Source organism: Struthio camelus, chromosome 3 (assembly GCF_040807025.1).
Source record: "Struthio camelus isolate bStrCam1 chromosome 3, bStrCam1.hap1, whole genome shotgun sequence".
NCBI classification, from domain to species: domain Eukaryota; kingdom Metazoa; phylum Chordata; class Aves; order Struthioniformes; family Struthionidae; genus Struthio; species Struthio camelus.
The window spans coordinates 53,309,407-53,332,655 of record NC_090944.1 but is presented as its reverse complement, the minus strand read 5'-3'; the positions used below and the strand labels follow the sequence as shown (position 1 = coordinate 53,332,655).

General features: G+C 39.8%; 1 protein-coding gene across 7 annotated transcripts in view; it reads left to right on the top strand.

Annotated features, from left to right (window-relative positions):
* Positions 1-19,584, top strand: part of GPR63 (G protein-coupled receptor 63) — a 35,528-nt gene extending 15,944 nt beyond the window's left edge. Inside the window, exons 2-5 of one of the 7 annotated variants that reach the window (XM_068937839.1) lie at positions 6,424-6,512; positions 12,224-12,301; positions 14,372-14,450; positions 15,489-19,584. In XM_068937839.1, coding sequence (XP_068793940.1) covers positions 6,424-6,512; positions 12,224-12,301; positions 14,372-14,384 — 180 coding nt within the window. In that variant the 3' untranslated portion in view covers positions 14,385-14,450; positions 15,489-19,584. Of the gene's footprint in view, positions 1-6,423; positions 6,513-6,709; positions 11,694-12,223; positions 12,302-14,371 lie in introns of all 7 variants that reach the window. The other 6 variants (XM_068937833.1, XM_068937835.1, XM_068937834.1 and 3 more) reach the window with 6 other exon arrangements.
* Positions 19,585-23,249: the final 3,665 nt, after the last annotated feature.

Genomic DNA, 23,249 nt, shown 5'->3' with positions numbered 1-23,249 from the left:
CTGGGCAACATGCTCTAGGCGACCCTGCTCAAGCAGGGGTGTTGGACTAGATGATCTCCAGAGGTCCCTTCCAATCTTGGCTCCTGTGAGTGATTCTGTGAGTGATTCTGTGAGTGATTCTGTGAGTGATTCTGTGAGTGATTCTGTGAGTGATTCTGTGAGTGATTCTGTGAGTGATTCTGTGAGTGATTCTGTGAGTGATTCTGTGAGTGATTCTGTGAGTGATTCTGTGAGTGATTCTGTGAGTGATTCTGTGAGTGATTCTGTGAGTGATTCTGTGAGTGATTCTGTGAGTGATTCTGTGAGTGATTCTGTGAGTGATTCTGTGAGTGATTCTGTGAGTGATTCTGTGAGTGATTCTGTGAGTGATTCTGTGAGTGATTCTGTGAGTGATTCTGTGAGTGATTCTGTGAGTGATTCTGTGAGTGATTCTGTGAGTGATTCTGTGAGTGATTCTGTGAGTGATTCTGTGAGTGATTCTGTGAGTGATTCTGTGAGTGATTCTGTGAGTGATTCTGTGAGTGATTCTGTGAGTGATTCTGTGAGTGATTCTGTGAGTGATTCTGTGAGTGATTCTGTGAGTGATTCTGTGAGTGATTCTGTGAGTGATTCTGTGAGTGATTCTGTGAGTGATTCTGTGAGTGATTCTGTGAGTGATTCTGTGAGTGATTCTGTGAGTGATTCTGTGAGTGATTCTGTGAGTGATTCTGTGAGTGATTCTGTGAGTGATTCTGTGAGTGATTCTGTGAGTGATTCTGTGAGTGATTCTGTGAGTGATTCTGTGAGTGATTCTGTGAGTGATTCTGTGAGTGATTCTGTGAGTGATTCTGTGAGTGATTCTGTGAGTGATTCTGTGAGTGATTCTGTGAGTGATTCTGTGAGTGATTCTGTGAGTGATTCTGTGAGTGATTCTGTGAGTGATTCTGTGAGTGATTCTGTGAGTGATTCTGTGAGTGATTCTGTGAGTGATTCTGTGAGTGATTCTGTGAGTGATTCTGTGAGTGATTCTGTGAGTGATTCTGTGAGTGATTCTGTGAGTGATTCTGTGAGTGATTCTGTGAGTGATTCTGTGAGTGATTCTGTGAGTGATTCTGTGAGTGATTCTGTGAGTGATTCTGTGAGTGATTCTGTGAGTGATTCTGTGAGTGATTCTGTGAGTGATTCTGTGAGTGATTCTGTGAGTGATTCTGTGAGTGATTCTGTGAGTGATTCTGTGAGTGATTCTGTGAGTGATTCTGTGAGTGATTCTGTGAGTGATTCTGTGAGTGATTCTGTGAGTGATTCTGTGAGTGATTCTGTGAGTGATTCTGTGAGTGATTCTGTGAGTGATTCTGTGAGTGATTCTGTGAGTGATTCTGTGAGTGATTCTGTGAGTGATTCTGTGAGTGATTCTGTGAGTGATTCTGTGAGTGATTCTGTGAGTGATTCTGTGAGTGATTCTGTGAGTGATTCTGTGAGTGATTCTGTGAGTGATTCTGTGAGTGATTCTGTGAGTGATTCTGTGAGTGATTCTGTGAGTGATTCTGTGAGTGATTCTGTGAGTGATTCTGTGAGTGATTCTGTGAGTGATTCTGTGAGTGATTCTGTGAGTGATTCTGTGAGTGATTCTGTGAGTGATTCTGTGAGTGATTCTGTGAGTGATTCTGTGAGTGATTCTGTGAGTGATTCTGTGAGTGATTCTGGCTTTTCTTAAATGTGAAGTTTGTGAACTGAGAATCGCTGTAACTCTAACCATGTGAAAAGTTGGCTTAGAATTAGTGTTTGTTTAACATTTCCTAGGTAGCACAAAATCACTGAGTGCTGCAAAATCACATCAGTCAACTGTAAAGATAACTGTAAAGGGGAATTGTGGTAACGTTACTTGTCAGTACCTTACAAATGTTATCCAGTGAAATCTTGAGTTTATTCCACTTCTGTAAACCTAACTAAGACACGTTGATATGCAGCATATTGTAATATTATATTTTTGAACTGAAAAGTGAATGGAGGGTTCCTTCATTCCTTCCATGGATAAAGCTATTTGTTTGCTTGAATTTAAATTACAAGTAAAAATTCTTGAAGGGGGAAAAAAAAAGAAAACAGTGAGGTCTCTTGTGTTATATTACAACAAAGCAGTGTATTTTGAAAATCACGAGATTATTTTTTTTAATATTTTTGGCTTGTAAATTTCATTTAATTTCTTATCTGTTCATGATGCAGGGAACATTTCCAGACTCTGCCAGTCATGTTTGTACAGAAATTGTTTGTGCCTGTATTGAATAGGATCTGTATGTCTGTAGTATGCCGTCTCACCTTGAGTGTTGTCCAAATGTAAACTCTCAATTTAAATTATTTTATATTTGTAGTATGAACAGAGCTGATTGACTTATAACTGGGATTGTTGCTCAGAGGTAAGTTTACTGTCTGGAAACAGTTACTGCAGTTGACTGGCATTAGACAAAAATTGTTCTGAAGCTGTTATAGCAATTAGATGGCATGGCTTAAACGAGTTATGAGTTATTTAGTCTCTGTTTCTACGTTATGATAAATCAGCTGCATATTAGAATATTAACAGACTAATTTAGACTATCATAGCAAATTATAGGGTAAATCTGGATACAATTCAAAGGAACACAAAGCAAGTTAGTATTTTGTTGCATTAGGCATAATTGTTTTAGTTTTCAGTTAAAAGAGAGATACTAATAATTACTGAAAAAATAAATGCGCACGTGTGTGTTCGTGTACATGCATATAAATATATCTATATATCTAAGCGCAAAACCTAAATCTATTTTTTTGTTCTTAGCTCAATCTTATCCTAACAGACTTTGAGAACTCTCAGAGCAGAATGCTGCAAGGGAGCACTCTTCTGGTACTGAAATATAGTCACCTCATTTAACTTGCTAGCAACACCTCTTCTCTGTGAGCCTAATGCCAATGGTTCCTGCATTTCCAAGAAAAAAGATCCATAACATCTGCTTCACAGCAGCAGGAGTCTTGAGAAGCAACAGAACTTAGCTGCAACGTGACCTGAACCCATATGGGAAGAGCATAGCTGGATGGAGGGACCCCTTTACCCTGGGAACTAAAACAAATCTCTTGAACCTAGTGTGGGCAGCATACTGTGTGAAGAGAGTACTGGTTCAGTAACCTTTTTGTTGTCATTCTAACTACATTTCTGTTACCATCTCTTCATACTTCTATGAAAGGATGAATTTTCATTACATCTGATTTTACTTCACAAAGTATATTTTTGTAGGAGACAACTTACAAAAATTCCATCAGTGTAAATGTTGTTGGTGACAGGGTTACCGTTTTTAAGATTAATTTTGTAAGCCCTTTGCTTTTGATTAAAAAAAACAAAAAACGCATGCTAACAGTTGTTGTCAGAACTACTGACTAATAAGAAAATCCAGCTTCCCCTATTTTTCAGTAGAATGTGATGTAATAGTGTATTTAAGGGATGTGTAGTGGGGTAATACAAAGGAGGTACAAACAATTTAATAGAGGGAGTCTTTAGATCTCTACCTTAGGATATGTAAAGCCAAATGTCTTCAAAGAACTGAATCTTCCATTCAGTTAAAGAATACACTGGAGAAGTTGCAAAGCCAAAATAACCTTAATTAAAGCTTTATGACTTGAAGCAGGCTTTTTTTTTTTTTTTTAAACCTATTATCTTCTGTTAAGAGGTAGATAAAACTACTTTTTGGTGAGGGTTGGAAACTTTCAGTATTTATATTTATTTTGACCCATAGTTTGGCTTAATATCCAAAGAAAATTTTAAGAAACTTGTTAAGAAATGACTGTGGACCAGGTAAAACTGAATGTAGTGAGCTGTCATTAAAGTGTTTGGCAAAAGTTGAAAAGTGATGTGCACTTAATGTTTCTTAATACCTTTGAGGCCTTCTCTAGCCTGTTGCTAAGTCTCTAATGTAAACTAAATGCTTATGGGAAGCACTTTTTGGTAAAATGATGGCTAAAATCTCTGATTTTGGTTCTGCCATTTCAGTTATTTGGAAATGACAGTTCTTGGCTTGGAGATTTGAATTTTATCTGGTTAGATGCAAATTGCTCTAAGATCATTGGTAACTACAAGGTTTGTAGTTCTTGTTGATGGTACAGCACTGGCACCATCTTGGATGTGATCTGTAGTAAATACGTCTTAGTATAGAGTAGTTAAATCTAGGCCATGATTTATGCCTTGATTTTGTGTATCCCAACATTTCACAGCTTCAGGTCAGAAATGTGAAACTGCTGTTTGTTTGCCAGGGTCCATTTTAACCCAGATCAACCCTTCTGGTTGACATTTGCCTATACCTGCGCAGGAGCGGGGGAGCAGTGCGAGGGTGTGAATGAGGAACTGGACGCGGAGATGAATGAATGAGGAAGAAGTCAGGACGAGCCTTTCAGTAGCACTGCTGACTCTAAGTGCTCGTATCGACGAGGTTGTAATCACATAAATATATCTTTGTGGGTACAGGAATCCCTGTATTCATTTTTAATTGCAGGATCTTGAAGGATTACAGATCTTTTCCCCTCTATTTTTATTAAAAAAAAGTCTGGCCCATAGTCTGTAACAGAAAACAAGGAATATCATTTGGAAACAGTATTAGACCCTGACTGCCAACGGAAGACTACCCAAAGCATCTTACAAAGTTAAGAGCAAGCTCTTCAAGCTACTCAAATTTAGTAAAATTTTCCAAGTCTGCTTTGGAAAAATACACTTACTTTTTCCATGCTTGGAGGCTTGAAATTGAAGATCTCCCTAGTTTCTGGATAAGATATAGGTGATATTCTGGATTTTTTTTTTTAATTGGATTTAAAAGTACCTTTAAGGAGAGTTGGAAATATTTTCTGTAAGTGCACAAGAATAGTTCTTGTGTCAAAGAACGTGCTTCTCTGGTGGGAAGCTCTGACCTGTTGTTGCTCTCTCTAATCCAAGTTTCTGGCAGAGTCTTCTGCCTGCTGACAAACGTATTCACTTTGTTTCAGAAAGGCTAAGAGGGAAGATTAGTAGTTAATGATACTTATCTCATTAAACAGGGAAGAGATTAAGATTGAAAGCTTGTAATAATCTAACACCTACGTTTTGTCTTTTATGCATAACTAAATCTGAGATCCATACTTTTCCTTCCTACCCTGTTCTATGGAATAAATGCAAAGTCAAACTTTGTGCTAATGCAAAATAATTTGCATTAATACCTTGTCAAAGTCTTTCAGACCAGATTTCCATCATGGCTAGATAATGCATTTCTTCTGTAGAAGGTAGACTTCTCAACAAGCTTAAACTGCAATTTGTTATTCCTGCTTCTTTTCTAGGAAGTCATTGTCAACTCACTGGCTGGTTTGTCCTCCAACCCCCATGTGCACCGTTTGTGTAGACGGTGTGTGTTCCTGAAGGAGCCTGATATCTTTTGCTCCAGTGTGGAGTTGACCTCTAGCTACTTATTCTGAAAGCTTTTTCCAAAAGAGATTAACAGTTATGTAGCCTTTAAAAAACAGAATGGGAAAGTCTCTGTCCCACATCTTTGCTCTTTGATTTTTAAATATAAACCATATTTATAAATAAATTGGATCGTTGGGATCTTTCAGTGTTATATTAACTCGGTTTTTCAAGGCTCACTGAAATTTTCTAACTTCCCTCTGAGAGCGTTTGGAAGAGCTGCATTGAAAATTGATGGCCTCAGTTAACCAGAGGTATATCATGATGAAATAAAAAACATTCTAGTTATTCTAGGCCCACTTTACAGAAATCATTTTAACTATTTTAGGTATAGTTGCATCCACCGATGATTGAGTAGCACTAGAGCATATAAGGGAAGTGTTGAGATCCTGCGTTGAAACCTGTATTGTTTGTTCTTCCTGACGTAGCTATTCAGACCTGTTTTCTTGCCTCTTGTTTTTGCTTTTGTGATGCCATTATGATATCTCTGTCATGTGGAGGGAAAAAATCATTCAGCTTCTTCATTATGTTTAGTAGTGCGCTGTGGATTTATATAATGTTTCTTCCAAGAGGTTTTGGAGTTCTCAGGATCAGGTTCCTGATGTTTCCAAACTAAGTGCTAAACTAAGCTTATCTTTTAACAGTTCTCATAAAAGACTTGCAGTAGCTAACTTCTGTTTACTTGCCCCTAAATTAATGAAGTACCTCTGAATGAGATTCCAAACAGGATGCCACACTGGATCTGGAAGATGTTAGCGTTAAATGGTGAGATACTTATGCTCCACTGGTGAGATAGCTGAGGATCCCTGGGCTTAATGAAATTTAGATGCATTTAGTCTTGCCTAAGATCGATACCTTCTGCAGGGTGTGGACATACGACCTTATCTGGTCAGGAGACATGGTCTCTTTATTACAGGAAAAACTGCTACCATTCTGATATTTTCCTGCCTTGTGGTTAAATATGTCACTGAATACAGTGTTTTTTTTTGTTTATTAAACAGGATATTCGGAAAGGGAGTACATTACTGAGCAAAGCAGCACAAGATGACTTACAAATCCCTATTCTTTTCATGGGAGCCTGCCTGGGTTGGTATGTGTGGTGTTTATTGTTGTTTTGGGTTTTGGCAGTGGTTTTGGTGGTGGTTTTGGTCAAACTGATGTGTAGTAATTGCATGCATAATCGAAAGTTCCACTTAAAATTTAGGAAGCAAAGGCAGGGCTTCTATCTTGTTACTTGTATGTTAATAACTAGGCAGAGACTGTGGATTAAGAGAGTATGTTTTTAAGAATTGCAGAATCACAGAATGGTTGAGGTTAGAAGGGACCTCTGGAGATCATCTAGTCCAACACCCCTGCTTGAGCGGGGTCGCCTAGAGCATGTTGCCCAGGATTGTGTCCAGACAGCTTTTGAATATTTCCAGGGAAGGAAACTCCACTACCTCTCTGGGCAACCTGTTCCAGCTCAGTCTTCTCTTCTCCAAGCTAAACGGTGCCAGCTCCCTCAGCCTTTCCTCATAGGAGAGATGCTCCAGTGCCCTCATCATCTTAGTGGCCCTTCACTGGACTCTCTCCAGGAGTGCCATGTCTCTCTTGTCCTGGGGAGCCCAGCACTGGACACAGTACTCCAGGTGGGGGCTCACCAGGGCTGAGCAGAGAGGCAGGATCACCTCCCTCCACCTGCTGGCAACACTCTGCCTAGTGCACCCCAGGAGACCGTCGGCCTTCTTGGCCACAAGGGCGCATTGCTGCCTCATGCTCAACTTGTTGTCCACCAGCACTCCCAGGTCCTTCTCTGCAGAGCTGCTCTCCAGCAGGTCAGCGCCCAGCCGGGACTGGTGCCTGGGGTTCTTCCTCCCCAGGGGCAGGACCCTGCACTTGCCTGTGTTGAACTGCAGGAGGCTCCTCTCTGCCCACCTCTCCAGCCTGTCCAGGTCCCTCTGAATGGCAGCACAGCCCTCTGGTGTGTCAGCCACTCCCCCCCAGTTTAGGATCAGCAGCAAACTTGCTGAGGGTGCGCCCTGTGCCTTCATCCAGGTCATGGATGACTACGTTGAACAAGACTGGACCCAGCACTGACCCCTGGCGGACACCGCTAGCTACAGGCCTCCAGCTAGACTCGGTGCCGCTAATCACCACCCTCCGAGCTCTGCCATTCAGCCTGTTCTCAGTCCACCTCACCGTCCACTCGTCCAGCCCACACTTCCTGAGCTTACCTAGGAGGATGTGATGGGAGACAATGTCAAAAGCCTTGCTGAAGTCCAGGCAGACAACAGCCACTGCTCTGCCCTCATCTACCCAGCCAGTCATTCTGTCAGAGAAGGCTATCAGATTGGTCCAGCATGATTTCCCTTTGGTGAATCCATGCTGACTACTCCTGATCACCACCTTGTCCTCCAGATGCTTAGTGAGGACCTCCAGGAGGAGCTGTTCCATCACCTTTCCAGGGATGGAGGTGAGGCTGACAGGCCTGTAGTTTCCTGGCTCCTCTTTCTTGCCCTTTTGGAAGACGGGGGTGACATTGGCTTTCTTCCAGTCCTCAGGCACCTCTCCTGATCTCCAGGACCTTTCAAAGATGATGGAGAGTGGCCTAGCAATAACATCTGCCAGCTCCCTCAGCAGTTGTGAGTGCATCCCATCGGGGCCCACGGACTTGTGGGTGTCAAGTTTGCCTAAGCAATCCCTAACTGGATCCTCCTTGACCAAGGGAAAATTTTCCTTTCTGCAGACTCCCTCTCTTGTCACCAGGGTCAGGGATTCCTGAGAGCTAGGCTTAGCAGTAAAGACTAAAGCAGAGAAGGCATTCAACAACTCTGCCTTCTCTGTATCCTTTTTCACCAGGCTCCCTGCCCCATTCAGTACTGGACCCACGTTTTCCTTAGTCTTCCTTTTGTTAATGATGTTTTTGAAGAAGTGTTTCTTCTTGTCCTTGACGTCCCCTACGAAAAATAAACTTTTAAATGTTTAACGTTCTTGATACTATGGTATTCAGATTGCTCTTGCAGCATACGTATGGTTGATAGGACTATTGAACTAGTGAGAAGGTGAGATAATATTGTGGTGATGCTTGAAATGAAATTAGAACTTCACATGTCCTTTCATGTGATTGAAAAATAAGACCATATTTGTTTGTAACAGCTAAGAAAATAGAATTATTCATTATATTTTGCATATTTCTGATTTAGAATAGTAATAATGACTCCCATGGTTGGCGTTTCGTAAGAGTTAATGGCTCTGTGAATTAAGGGCAGAAAGAAATTTCCTCAAGAGAGCGATTAGTTGTACATAATGACCCAATGCAGAGGTGGCTGTTTCCCCACCATGCTTCCCTCTGAAAATTGCTACAGTAATGTTTATAGAGTGGAAAAGAGGAAAATTTCCCATATTAAACTAATGCTGCTCTTGAATAGTTTTGTGGTTCATCTACTCATGCAGCGTAGCTGATTAGTTTCAGTTTAAGATATGTAAATAGGTATTGAAAGTGAAAACTGCTAGTTTGTTTCAGGAGGAACAGTTAGGTGAGCAAGAACATTGTCCCGGCTGATTTATGCTCCGACTATCCCTGCTTTGGCTTTAGCAGAAAGAATTCCATTGCAATATGTTGGTGGCTCTGCTTAGTGACATAGGCAACAGTGTTCACCCCTTATGGAGAATGGAGCATCTCCCAGGCTTCTTTGTACAATAATGAGGTGTCAGAGAACACACATTTGAGTGTTTTCTGCAAACATACTATATATTTTATTTAAAAAAAAAGGGCCTATGGCGCTCATGTTTGTTTTTGACTTTATCCCTTCCCCCCCCCCCCCAGATTTTACTTTTTTATGGTTTTATGCACAGAGATGCCTAAATTGTTTTTGCAAAGTTTACCTTCAAAATAGTAGCTGTAAAAACACCCAAAGGCTTCCAATTCATAAGCGCTTAAAAACATTCCCGAGAAATAGGTTCATTATATCAGACACCGTCAGCCTCAGGTTTTTGAGGAAAGATTGCTCCTACATGGCTAAATCTTGGTGCTGGCCAGTTCAGAAAACATGCTTACTTTTAGCAAATCCATTTAATGACTGAGCATTTTTGGCAGCTGTTCATAGCTTATTCTGCTCTGCATCAAGCATAAGTAGTATTATGGTACTGTTTTCACAGGTAAAAAAGTTCCCTGTTATGGCTATGTGAGAGACTGGCTTTGACTGATGTTGGCTTTGCATATAAAATGTGATCTTTTATTTCTGGTTGAGCATGCTCTCTGAATTCTGAACAGAAATGTACTTTTAGCTTAAAAAGCTGTTAAAAACAGACACCAGAGTTCTAGCAATAATTATATTTGATGAATGAAATTTGTGTGATATTTAGCTTTAAGTGTGTACTTCATAGAAATAATTGTCTATTATGTTCCATAAAAAATTTGCATATGAGTGAAAACCTTGCTTGAGAGAAAATGTGCATACCTGGTAATTTCCTGCATTGAAATGGAAGAAAAAAAAGTGATTGTGTGGAGCTTTTTTGCATCTGAAAAGAAACAGTGAGAGTACATGTTCCAAAAGTGGTAATACAGTGACAAAAAGGTATCTGCCTCTTACTTGAGCGCTTTGACCATCAATAAACTTGCCTATTCAAACTATCGAAGCATGGTCGTCTTCTATAAGCTATGTAATTACCGTTCAGCAATGACTCTGGCTTTGAAACTACAGCATCTCTTTCTCAAAGAGTGAATGAGGACTGAAATAAAACTGCTGTTAAGTTATTTTATCAGCCCCTCTTTCAACTTCAAATTTCTAACCTTGTATAATTTATGGGAGATGGGAGGGATAGGAAGAATGATGAGGGAGGAACAAAATACAAGGTTCGTGTTTAGTAACCATGTGGATGCTGGTGGTAGAAGTCCTTTTTTTTTTTTTTTTTTTAAAGAAAAAAATGTACGGGAGGATTCCTCTTGAATTCGATGACTGGAATGCTAGTCACTTATTTTATGAAGATGATTGCCAAGAAAAAGCATAATTAGCTTTACCTGCAAGTGGGATAAGTGTAGCTGAAACATGCTTAAGCATGTAGATTCCCTGTGGATGGAGAGGTTACACATCTCAGATGAATGAACTGAGTACTGAGAAAGGTGCTGCCTAGAAACTGTCAGGAAACAGTGAGCCTGGGAGCAACACTTGAAACTTCTAGTTCTACCTGAGATTGAAAGCCTGCAGTCCTCCTTTTAGGTTAGGTATGTTCTTTGCAAGAACAAATTACAGTTTGTTTCATCCTTCTTGAAAAGAAGAGAGATCTGATGACCTATGGAACAACCGAACGGCTAAAGCCCACCTCCAACATTGAGTAGTCAGCTAGGTCCAGGCACTAGCTTGCATGAGGATGTTCTCCACCACTTCTCTTAAAACTGAACAGAAAAGCATACAAGCTTCATAGCAAGGAGAGAAAGCACAAAAAAGAAGGTGGCTATTTGCTTAGCGAGCTGGGATGGTGAGAGAGCATATGTGAGATTATTTTTCTTAGTCTATAGATGCCTGGGAGTCCATGGCCACTGACAGGACATCACTGGCTTGAGGAAATTCAGGAGAGAAAAATCTTCTTGAGTAAGGGTGCAGAAAGTTATTTTCCTGTTCCGCTCCCCCTGTCTGGTTCCTTCTGTTTAAAGGGACGATTCATGATGAATCAAAGTTTTAGAATACACTCTTTTTCTTTACCTTTGAACATAAACATCTGTTGTTTATTCTCTTTAGGGCTTTTATGATTCCTGTTATCATCTAAGGCTAATATCATATTCCAGAATGTAAAGTTGTGTGGCATAAACATGTTGAAAGAGCCGCAAACGTAGGTGAAGCAAATTCTGTTGTGTTTGTTTAAAGTTAGTCAAAGTAACTGGATGTACACGCTCTAAATGCCTGTATTCAAATCAGACTGCCGTGCCCTCTTTTACAGTCCAGAGAGAGAGAGATAGGTGCTTCCTGTGAGTGATACATTTCTTCCTGACATGGATATCTATAATCACGTGAAACATGTCCTAAATTGCCTTCTAAACCCTCATAATTTCCTTAGCATCCACAGCATCCTGTGGCAAATACTTTCCTCAATTAATTGTTAAATAATCATTTCCTTTGGTACTCCTTAGTTTTTGTATGATGAGAGTTAGTAATCATTTGCTTTCCCTGTGCCACTAATTATTCTATAGACCTCTGTGATACCTTTTTTCAGTCACTTTTGAATGGAGATGGAGTGGAGTGGAACTGCACATATTATTGAAGATGCAAGCTGCCACGGTTGTATATTGTAGCAGGTAGTGTATATTGATATATAGTGCATATATATAGCTCCTGCTTTTCTTGTCTGTTGCTTTGCTAATAATTCCAAACACCTGGTTGATATTTTCATACAGCAGCCTATCGTAACTACAAGATCTGTGGTGTGTGTGTATTTGGTTTTCCTTGGATGATAATAATTGGTTAGCACCTGCCACTGTGCTTATAACCTTATTTTTCTATACGTGAATAGCTTTACCAACCCTGACTTTATCTGGCAGTTCATTGCATTGTCACTGTCGTGAGAACCTCTTTAGAGTTGACTTATTTTTATTAAATTGCTCGGGAAAAAAAGTTTGTCTTCAGAAAATATCATGATTTTACCTTTTCCACCTTCTTCCCCATTTGTTGAACAGCCTGAACCCTAGTACGGATTTTCTTTGTAGAAATCCAAAACTTAACCTTTACTGGCTTATTGTTTATAGAGCTCTGAAAGATACTGCCCTCATTTTATGTACTCCACGTTTTCAGATCCGGAATTATTTGTTGAACTTATGGTCTCTTGCAGTGCCTGCAGAATGCTGCAGCTACTTTCACTCTTCAGCGTTCCTGGCTTGTGGAGTCAAAAGCCTCTGTGGAACTTGAGGTGAGATGTTGAAGTTTGTTGTTAAAATCTGTCCTCCTTTCTGCTGTTAGTTACAGATTTTGTTCTAACAAATTTGTTAAAATAGTAAAGGAAGGTTTATAAAGACAACAAAAAGAAGGAGAAATATATGCTCTATGGCTGCTGTATATGCTTTAGCCTGTGATTAACATTGAGGCTTTCCGTATAAAAATGAAAGGAATAGTAAGGCGAGAAAGGGAAAATCTAGAATGAAGGTGACTGGCATTTTTACAAAAATGCCGATGTGCATAGCTTAGTAGACTCTTGACGAGTTTAACAATCTTCAAAATGTAAGCTAAAATAAAAAAATGATGACATCTATCCTTCTGATTTGAGAGGAGGACATCTTAAAAAATGGAATTTATATGACTCGGTGAGAGAAGTGTGTATTATAATAATGTTTCTCCATTGTCTTGTTGTCTTAAGAAAAAGTGCTGAAGATGGTCTGGCCCTGGAAAATATCTAGCAATATTGAGCTTGAAGATAGGAAGAGAGCAGCGTTGCTGTGGAGTGAGAGGAGCAGGCCATAATGCTGATATTCCTTGATGAATCTGTTCTGACTGTAACCCAGAAACCTTGGAAGCTGCTTGATCAGGCTTAAATTTGTATCACTAGAAGTCCATCCTGGGGAAAGAGCTTATACTGTGTTGTTTTACAGCTCACTACTTTGTTAGCCAAATGCTACCTTGAGAAGAGTAAGCTTTTGATCCTCCACTAAGCATGTGGTGCTTATTAAATTTCTTAGATACATTCCTTTCTCACTTCACTTGTGCCTAGTGTTGATGCCAAAAAGAACCTGTGTAGATACTGTGGATTGGATTTGTCTTATCGGATATAGGCATCTTGAGTTAATAGCACAAGCTTGTTGCTGTGTGCTGAGATGGATGAGACAGATTGTGCTCTGAAGGTATCTATATCTTTTCTGATGAAAAGCAGAGCCTAAAATGGCTACTGCAGACATTCAGATTGGATGAGATGAATCTCACTTAGGTTCTGGCTGCGATAATCTTTTTTAAGAAGGACATAGAATCCTTTTGGTTTCCAGCCAGAGCTCTCTGGGAGTGTTTAATTAGTCCAGGATGGATAGGAAGAGTTTTTTGGAAAACCTCCCACTGGAAGTGGGAGACAGCTCTCAGCTTTGTTACATGTCATGTATATATAAGAACAGTGTATATTTGCTGAAATACTTAAGACAGTACATGTAAACCGATAAAAGGAGATGCTATATTCCTGCAGTATAATACTGGGGGAAGGAGTTTAGCAAAATATCTAAGGATGAGGTTTACAAGGAAAAAGATGTGCACAGTTAAATTATGTGGGATATCAAGATGGACTAACAAAGCCATATCTAGACCAGTGACAACAGGAAAGCTTGCTGCAAGGGGAGGGGGTTGTGAAGACTGAAGAAGAGTTAATTTCCTGCAACTTGATATGAGTCAGTCACTAAATGAAACAAATTGAGGAATACTTTAATCCTGCAGACAAGTTATTAATTAGTAAAAGGTTGTATGGTTTGCATGGTTTTTCTGAGGCATCTAGTACTGTCCACTGAGATGGAGCAAGGAACTCCATAATAGATAGATAGATTAGCTTGGATACTTGGTGTCAGTGCCTACCAAACAAGCAGACAGGTATTGATCATGCTATTTATTTGGAAATACTGCTAATATTTTCAACTGTAGGTGATCTCAAAAAAAATGAGGTTAGTTTAAAAATTATGAGATTTAAATAAAGATACTGATTTGAACTATTCACTGCAGTGTTTGAAAATGTGGTCTTTACTGATGAAAAATTTTTCAGTCCTGGTAATAGTAGAGAAAAGCTTGATGAGTGAGAGTACCGTACAGCATCAGCAAGACTACAGGAGTAGGAGCTTTAAGAAAAAGACCAAATATTGTGAGACTCCTGTGACCAGTGCTTAGGAAAAATGCACTGACCTAAAATATTACTAAAGGTCTAGTAAGGATCCTTTTGGCATTAAGGAAAGCAGAAGGATCTCCTAGTTCCCACAGACTTTCAAGAATCTTGCTTGCTTGCTTTCTTCTTTTTCAGATGGAAATACTGACGTGAGTTTAGGAGCTTTGATGCTTTCAGACACTGAATTTTGATTTGGCAAATGACCGCAAATAAGGTACTGCCTGAACAAGCTGAAATGACTTGAAGACCTTTGATTCTGCATTCATTCCTTCTGAAGCAATGGTTTTCTCAGCAATGTTGACACTGGCCCATTCTGGGACCTCAAATGCTACTTTTATTGTTTATGAAAATGCCTATATGAATTTTACCACTCCCCAGTTTTTGCTTCGTAGTGGCACAACACAGCCATTGAAATATAGTTCAGGTACTGTGCTCACCACTGAGAGAAGTACTTTTCTGGTAAACACTACAGCTATCCTGCCATCGCAAGACGTTTTCAGGAGCTTGAGTTTGCCGCTCCAGATCATTCTTTCTGCTGCTATGATATTTATCCTATTGGTTTCTTTCCTTGGAAACTTTGTTGTCTGCCTCATGGTCTACCAGAAGGCTGCTATGCGATCTGCAATTAACATTCTCTTAGCAAGCCTGGCTTTTGCAGACATGCTGCTGGCAGTGCTGAACATGCCTTTTGCTCTGATAACAATCATTACCACTCAGTGGGTTTTCGGGGATACATTCTGCAGAGTTTCTGCCATGTTTTTCTGGCTTTTTGTCATGGAAGGGGTAGCAATTCTTCTTATTATTAGCATTGACCGATTTCTTATCATAGTTCAGAGGCAAGATAAACTGAACCCTTACCGTGCAAAATTTCTTATTGTGATTTCCTGGGCAGCGTCCTTTGTTGTTGCTTTTCCGCTATCAGTAGGGAATCCTAATCTGCAGATACCCTCAAGAGCACCTCAGTGTGTATTTGGCTACTCTACAAGCCCAGGCTACCGGGCCTATGTGATACTTATCTTGTTAATTTCTTTTTTTATTCCATTCCTGGTAATGCTGTATTCTTTCATGGGCATACTCAACACCGTCCGCCACAATGCAGTTCGTATCCATAGTCACCCTGACAGCATATGCCTCAGCCAGGCCAGCAAACTTGGTCTTATGAGCTTACAGAGACCTTTTCAGATGAATATTGATATGAGCTTTAAAACTCGTGCCTTCACAACCATCTTGATTTTGTTCCTTGTCTTCATAGTCTGCTGGGCACCCTTCACCACTTACAGCCTTATTGCCACATTCAACAGCCACTTCTACTACAAGCACAACTTTTTTGAGATAAGCACTTGGCTCCTTTGGCTCTGCTACCTCAAGTCTGCACTGAACCCACTGATCTACTACTGGAGGATTAAGAAGTTTCATGATGCATGCTTAGACTTAATGCCCAAATATTTCAAGTTTTTGCCACAGCTACCTGGCCATACAAGGCGACGCATTCGACCCAGTGCCATCTACGTGTGTGGGGAGCATCGGTCGGTAGTGTGAAGCTGCAGTTGTTTGACATGATGATTATTTTCTAGGATTATTTGTTTTTAAGATTTGGTTGATTTTTGTTTTCTTTAATATGGCTTCTTGAGTGTGGCCATACAACTTGATTAAATTTTCCAATACTCTGTGCAATTTTGGGAGGAGAGAGAAACAGAGGGGAAGTGATTGATTATAGTTGGTTTTACTACCAGAATACAATGTAAACAAAATAACAAATGTTACCTCTAGGATTCCATGGAAATCCATTCTTTTAAACAAAAATTACATTTGTAACACTTTGTCAGGTTTATGCTTACTAGGCCTGCAATTGCATCTAATTGTAGGGTTTTTATGCTGCTAAGATACAGTATATTCAGTTGGTGTAATTTTTCCGAAAAATGTTGCTGCTGCTTGCCAACATATTAGAGCCAAAAAGTCTCATTAGATAACTTCTATTTAATTTTAACAATATTTCCGAAGTTTTGATGGTGACACTAGAAAATTTTTCCCTTTTTATATTTCCATTAATATTTTTGTGCACTTTACAAAACTTGCTACAGAACTTGTTGATTGGAATATTTTGTTCTCTGTTGAAGGGGTATTATGATTATTATTCATTATATTGGTGAGTTTTAATGAAAAACCCATTTAAGCTCTAGGAGGGCAATTTATGCTGTTATATTTACACTCACAGTCACAGACTTGCTGTTCTTCTGACAGTCGATCAACAGTAACATTAACTGCTCAGTTATTAGGGGAGTTGAAAGGAGAGAACAGAGAAGTGAAAGGGAATGAAAATGCCATGTCCTGAGGTTTAGGCTAACACAAACTCTAGTGAAAGAGAGTTCACATAAAAATTGGCATGGGGGAAAGGGTGGATGTAGATGTTATTTTTGATGATAACAAACTATCCAAATCTAGTGATGTACCTGAAAGTGTGGAAGTTGTGACTTTGGACCTACAATTTACATTGTGTTGGTATAATGATATTTCTGTTTGGAGCTCTCATTAGGCAAGCTATGCTCTATGTTGCTGAAATTGTGCTATCAGATATTTGTTAGAAAAGAATTAGGGATAGTAGGGCAAACCAGCGAACAAACAGAACACGAACCATAGTTGAGGCTTAAGATTTAGTCTGCATGCAATGACTGGAGAAAAAACAAACAAACAAACAAGACTGACTTGTTTTGCAATTTAAGTATCAAACTGAAACCATAAACTGGCAATAATGAATAACGGCTAGCCAGCAGTTTGCTATGGATGGAGTTTAGTTGAACTCCCTCTTTCTCTCTGATATTACGTTACACTGATTTTTTTTTCATGACCCCTTTCCCCTTGTAGTGCCTGCTGCCTCAGGGGTTTGCTCTACTGTTGTCATGTGTTAAAGATCAGATTCTCTACCTGAACCATCTCTGATGTCAGGCTGTCTTGGTACCTACCCTGAAAGTAGAAAGTCAAAGGTTTCCCTTGATGATAGCAATCCAGATTCCTGAACAAGGAAATGATGAAAGGTGAGTAAAATGAAGGCTTTGAAGAGAGATCCTTAGTTGCGCTGGGGCTAGGGAAGGATGCCTGCAGAACTTGTGCATCCTTGCAGGGAGTTGTTCAGGGCGGTCTGTGATTGCAAAGAAGAGGAGTAATGTACATCCGATTTATCCAGGGCTGGGGTTCAGGGTTCTCTTGGCTGCAGCTCTTTTCAGCACTGCGAAGCACAGGGTCCTCTTCTTTGTTCTTGTCCCTGAGGAGCAAATGTCTACGACAAGCTGCATAAGGATTCAACTGAATGTGTGCAGGAAACATTCTGCACTGCATGGGTGTTGAGGGACTGCTTGCTTTCTGGGGCCAGTTAAGCATTTACAGCACAAAAGTAAATGTCTTCAGTGAAGAACTAATTTAACTGTAATCTCTGTTCCTCTCATTGACAGCTATTGGTATAAATGTTGATTATATTCAAATTCCAGGAATGTAAAAGGAACAATTTTTAATTTACTCATTTCATTAAAAAAAATTTTAAAAGCCTGTTAATACACTGCTAGTCCAGGTTGTGGATTCGCTGTAAAGGTACCCAGGAGGCCACTATGTTGTTAATGTCTGCTTTCCATTCCTTGTCAATTCCACTGGCGACGATATGGGTTTTGTGGTCAGAATGAAAGGCAGTAAAGGAGTTCTGCTGTAAAACAAGAGTATTTTAGTGTGTCTTTGCAATAGAGCTTTTGTTTTTTCAATTATATTTACGTGAATAGCAGAAGTTTATGACCTGGGTAATATGGATTTTCTGTTTCAGAGCTGTCATTCCCTTTTATCTCTGAAAGCAGCAAAACTATGCTTTAAATTAACGTAATTCAATGGGAATATACACTGTCTGTGCTGGCAGGAGCAGGTATTCTTGCTGTCTTCCAGAGCTACGGTATTAGGGGTTTGAATCAATGGCATAAAATGTAGTGACTCAAGAAGGAAAGATGATGAGTAATGCAGTAAAGCTAGTGAAATGACTTTCTTGAAGAGGAAGGGGAAACATTTTGGGGGGGGGGGGGTTTCATAATCTCTGATTTGTACTTGCTGTGAAATAGAAATTGCAAGTGTCAAAGCTGATTTTTCTGGATAACTTGGTGTTTACCCCTACTCTAGCAGGGTTTCTGCTCAGAGCTGGATCAGTTGAGGCTCAGAGAAAAAAAACCCTGGATGGCCCAAATCCAAAAGCAACTTAAATGATGCTACAGTATTCACACTTAAGTTTTACAGATGATCACAGCATACAGTGAATAGAAGAGTGTTCAGAAAAGGAAAAAAGGTGGCATAGAAGTAACCCAGGTTAGTTACGTGTTTACAGAACTATTTGGCCTATCGTGTCTAATATACTGTCTTTAGAGCAGTGCCTTGATAATTACAGCTGAAGTTCTAGGATCAAGTTACAGACCATTAAACTGCTTAGTCTTGCTCTCTGTGATCCTGTCAAGATGAGCATAACATTGTCTATATCTGTAATGTTACAAGACATACATGTTGCCAGGATTAGGGCTATAAGGGCATTTTAATGGGTTTGACAAGTCAGCATTTTAAAAATTGAGATTAGCTTGATTCTTTCTGATTCTACTGGGGAATTATAAACTTCTTCCTCTCCAGAAACGATGTACGTTACTAAACTGTATTCCCTTGCATTAGATTTTTCAGAAGTCTTTGGTATGGAGTATTGAAATGAATGTATTTTTCAATTATGTTGTGGTTTAGCTCGTTCTGTCAAAGCATGCTGCTTTCACAACTTTCATTTGTACAAACCTATTGCTAAAATAGTTCTTTTGTACTCAAGGTTGTGTATTTTTGACGTTTCTTGTTACTCCTATAAAAATATGTATATAGAGAAGAAAATTGTTTGGCCTCTTACTGCTTTCTGTTGATTATTTTTTCACTTGTATGCTGGATGCTTTTATATTTTCTCTTATTTGGGCATATGCATAAATGACTGCCAGATTTCAGTGGTCTTTCTGCAATCGTTTGAGGTTTTTAATTCTCAAGACATTCAACATTGCCCTCCTTGAAAGATATTCTGATTTATTTTTATGTGAAAAATAAAAATTCAGAGCACAAGTTTGTTGTCATTGGAATGGTGAAGAACTTTTTAAGTCCAGTTTTCCAGGAGCCACTACTTTGCCATTATGAACTGAATTGATCCTTTTTTGAGACGTAGTCATTTTCTGATGTGGAGCAACCTTGAATTACTGTTTTAAAACAAGCTGTTAAGTAGAACGATGTTGTCTTTTCTGTACATATTACACCTGTGAAAATACCTGAGAAACATGAAGGAAAAAAATAAACATGAGCATTCTCCAAAAATGTGGCAGAAGTCTATTGCATTGCTATACCTGTGTGCATTCACAACCTAAGCAAAAGGCCTCTTGAATTTAATACCCAGCTTCCAAACTTTTTTTGTTTGTAAGTCAACTAACAAAGATTGATGTTAGCTGTCTTCACTGAATTTTTGATGGATTTTGTTTAGGTCAAAATGTTTGTGTAGTGAATTTACAAAATGCTCTATTACCAGAAATTGGGTAGAGGTGTGTCAACATATCTGAACTAAATTAAATGATATCCAGCAAAGAAGAGAGAGAAGGCCTAAAGAGAAAATAACCGTCCTAAAAATACCATCTGAAGTAAGTTTACTACCTTTTAGCTAGGACTGAGTAATCAAAATCATCTTATTGTGTGATAAAACAGGCAGTGGTACTGCATGGAATGATTCATTTCAGCACAAGACAGTGACCTTTATGATTCAAGTGCTGCATGTTAGTATTTGATGAATTATTGCCCATATTAGTAAAACGAAAAGTGATCCAGCATCCAGGCTGTTTAGGGGGAATTTTTCGGTTTGCTGCTGATATAGCAGAAAATCTGCTAAAATATTTTCTTTTAAATTATGAGGCATCAAGGCATGTTCCTGAAGAGTTGCTGAAAGGGGATGGGTGTTTCCAGTTGCTATGGAATGGCCTTGCTCAGTCAGGATAATCCAATTTGAGCAGCTGCCTGCACACCTAATTTGGGAACTCCTTCCCTGTACTTCTGCAAACAATGCATCTTCCTGCCTCTCCACCTCCCAAGGTGGTGCCTTTTGGTTTGTTGTGCCGAGGGGGTGGGTATGGTGACCGCAAGAGATGCTGGTGTTGCCTCTGTGGAAGGAGGAGGAGGATTTGGAGCAGCAAATTCAACTCTGTCCCAGCCTGGGTACAGGTTGGAGCAGCTGTGAAAGGCTGAGAGCAAGTTTTACCACCTTTGATTATGAGTTTGGGTTTGCCAGGGACAAGTTGTTATGGGAGCAGCTGTTAGGGGAGCGTGTACATTCTCTGCCTCTAGTGTTTCTTCAGGATTCTAGTTCTTTTATCCCCAGAAGTGTTGCAGACTTTATACAGCCTCTTTCATTTGTCTCTTTGCAGCTGAGCTACAACAGTCTATAGCTGCTTCGTTGCTGAATAAGAATCCCTCAGCTGATTTGTCTCCATTTGCACGAGCACCCTGGGCACAGAAGCTGCTGGTCAGCGTCCAACAGGCCTAAAGTTCCTACTGCTTGCTCTCAAAAGAAAATGTCATTTATAAAGAAAGTCACAAATCTGATATGAGGGGCAAAAGAGCCATAAGTCAGTGACTGCACTGTGATGGAGGAAGATGTGAGTGGTACTGGGGCATATTTTTTAGTTCTTAAGCACCACTTGTAAATCAGGGTTTTGTTTTTCAAAGGGAAGTTACAGATACTTTATGCACAGAATACTAGGATTATGTCATTTTATTTTACTTTATTGGGCAACAGTGAATGCAACTTGATATAAAATCACTAATAACTTCAGAAATGGAAAATGGTGCATAAAATAGCAACACAGTATTCATAAATATCAGACTAGAACTTATTCCTGTTTTAGTTGCCCGTGTCTATATAACCAGTTTTCCTGGTGTGTGGGTGCAGAACAGCTATGATGAGACATACAACTTGCTTAGTTGGTGTTGTATCTTAAACAGATCACTGCAGTGCAAACCTCTGTGGTTGACCTGGAATAAAATTAAGTCTGTTCACCAACATGAGTAGGAATTTGACAAACACTTCCCCTTCCATTCAAAGGAGAGATCTAGTTAAATAAAATGACAGTAATTCCTCCAAGGGTAACTTAATCTGATCTCCGAAGCAGCTGTAATAACTGCTGTGTTAAATAGCACAGTGTTTCCTTGTGATTTAAGGTGCCTAGGCTCTGTGTCAAGACATGAGAGATTTTGGTGGCTGAGATTAGTGTCAAAAAAGCCAGTGTGACAAGAGGGAGCCACTGTAGCTTGCTGACAGAAAAAGCTCAAGACAAGGTGTATAGTTAAGCCCTGTTGGTTTTGGGGGTGTCAGTGCTGTATTACTCTGGAAGGAGTCCTCTCAAAGGAAGAGAGATGAAGTGTCATCTCTTCCACCATTTTTTGCTTCTTTATTGATACTTTAACTGTGAGACCAATGGTTTAGAATTTGGTTCCCTGGACTTGGATTTCCTTCCCTTCCTTACTGAAGGAGACTTGAACTCATGTCACGTCTCCGGTTGTATACTGTAGTATACTCTGGAGGAGATGGGAGACACTGTCAGTCCCTCCTGAGGGCTGTTTCACATCAAATAGCTTAGCATTGCTTGGGCCAAAGAGAATAAGTTAGTTTCTTCGCAAGAATGGGGGAGACTGTGCTCCGGTCACTGTTTGATATAAGATGGTATGGAATTTCAGTGCTCTGTTTTCAAGAGAGGAGGAACAGGAGCGAGGTTTGTCCCCATTGCCGATGCATGCACTAGCTGTCCAGCCCAGGTCTCAGTCTCTCCCAGTGAATATTTAATTATTTCATTTGAAAAGGAACAGCTTTTACAGAAGGGGATGAGAATGCCCCCTCTTCTCACTTCAGGTTAGGTAAGAATGCGCTGCTTAAAGCATTCAGGAGAGACAGAAGCTGTAGTTTAAAATCCACTCAGATCCTGAGAGGAACTGAAATCATGCCTCTCTCCTGAGTGTTTTAACCGCAGAATTACTAGGTAAAGGGAGTGGGATACCAAGAATTCTAGCTTAGCATGTTTTTTTGGCAGCCTTTCAGATGAGCTCTGAAAATGCCTGCTGAGTGGACTTTTCTTATGTGATGTAGACTCTGTAAAGCTTATTCTGTTTTACAGTCACACCTGGTTTGAGATAGACAGTGCACTTTTCACTGCTGTCAGTGCTGCAGCAATTCTAGGCATGTGCAGAAGCAGACTTTTACGATGGGATTGGTCTGCCTTAATTTAGCTATCTGTAGCATACACACCTCATCCTGATCTAATCACCTGAGGCTCCTTTGCAGTCACTGGAAATGAGTGGATGTTTTTAGCTATGATTTATATGAGCTGTTTTGGAAGTTTACGTTAGGGTAAAAGAAATTGAGCCTAGAAAAGTTGTGCAACTCTCCCCTATTATAAAGTGGAAATTATAAAGGGAGCCTGGAGTGACGAGAGCTGAAAGATATAGGTTCACAGTAGGTCAGATTAATTTCACCCCTAAGCACTTAAGGAATTTCGTGGGAAATTTAAGGCACCTATGAACTTTAGGGTTAAATGCAGATCAATGGGGCTTTAAGATTCTGTCTTTTGACTTTGGATTACTAAAGTGTCTGAATCATCCGTTAGATCTACCTTTATTTCTTTCTTGGTTTCTGTTGATTGCTATGTTGCAAAAAGACTGTGTACAGGATATGAAGGTAAACTGAATTTTAGAACTTAACTTTCTTTAGTGTTTCTTTGTAGACAAGAGGCAAGGAATACCTGTGTTTTCTGCTATGGTAAACTGCAGAAGTCAATTGGCCTTAGTTTGCTCTAATGTAATCCGAAGGAATTAGACCACTTTGGTTCTGTGTGAGAGCGTCTACACAGAGATTACTCATTCTTCAACTAGACTGCATTACATTCCCACCTTTAATTGCCTGGTCTTAATTTCTCCTGTTCCAGTGTAGACGAAGCCTGAT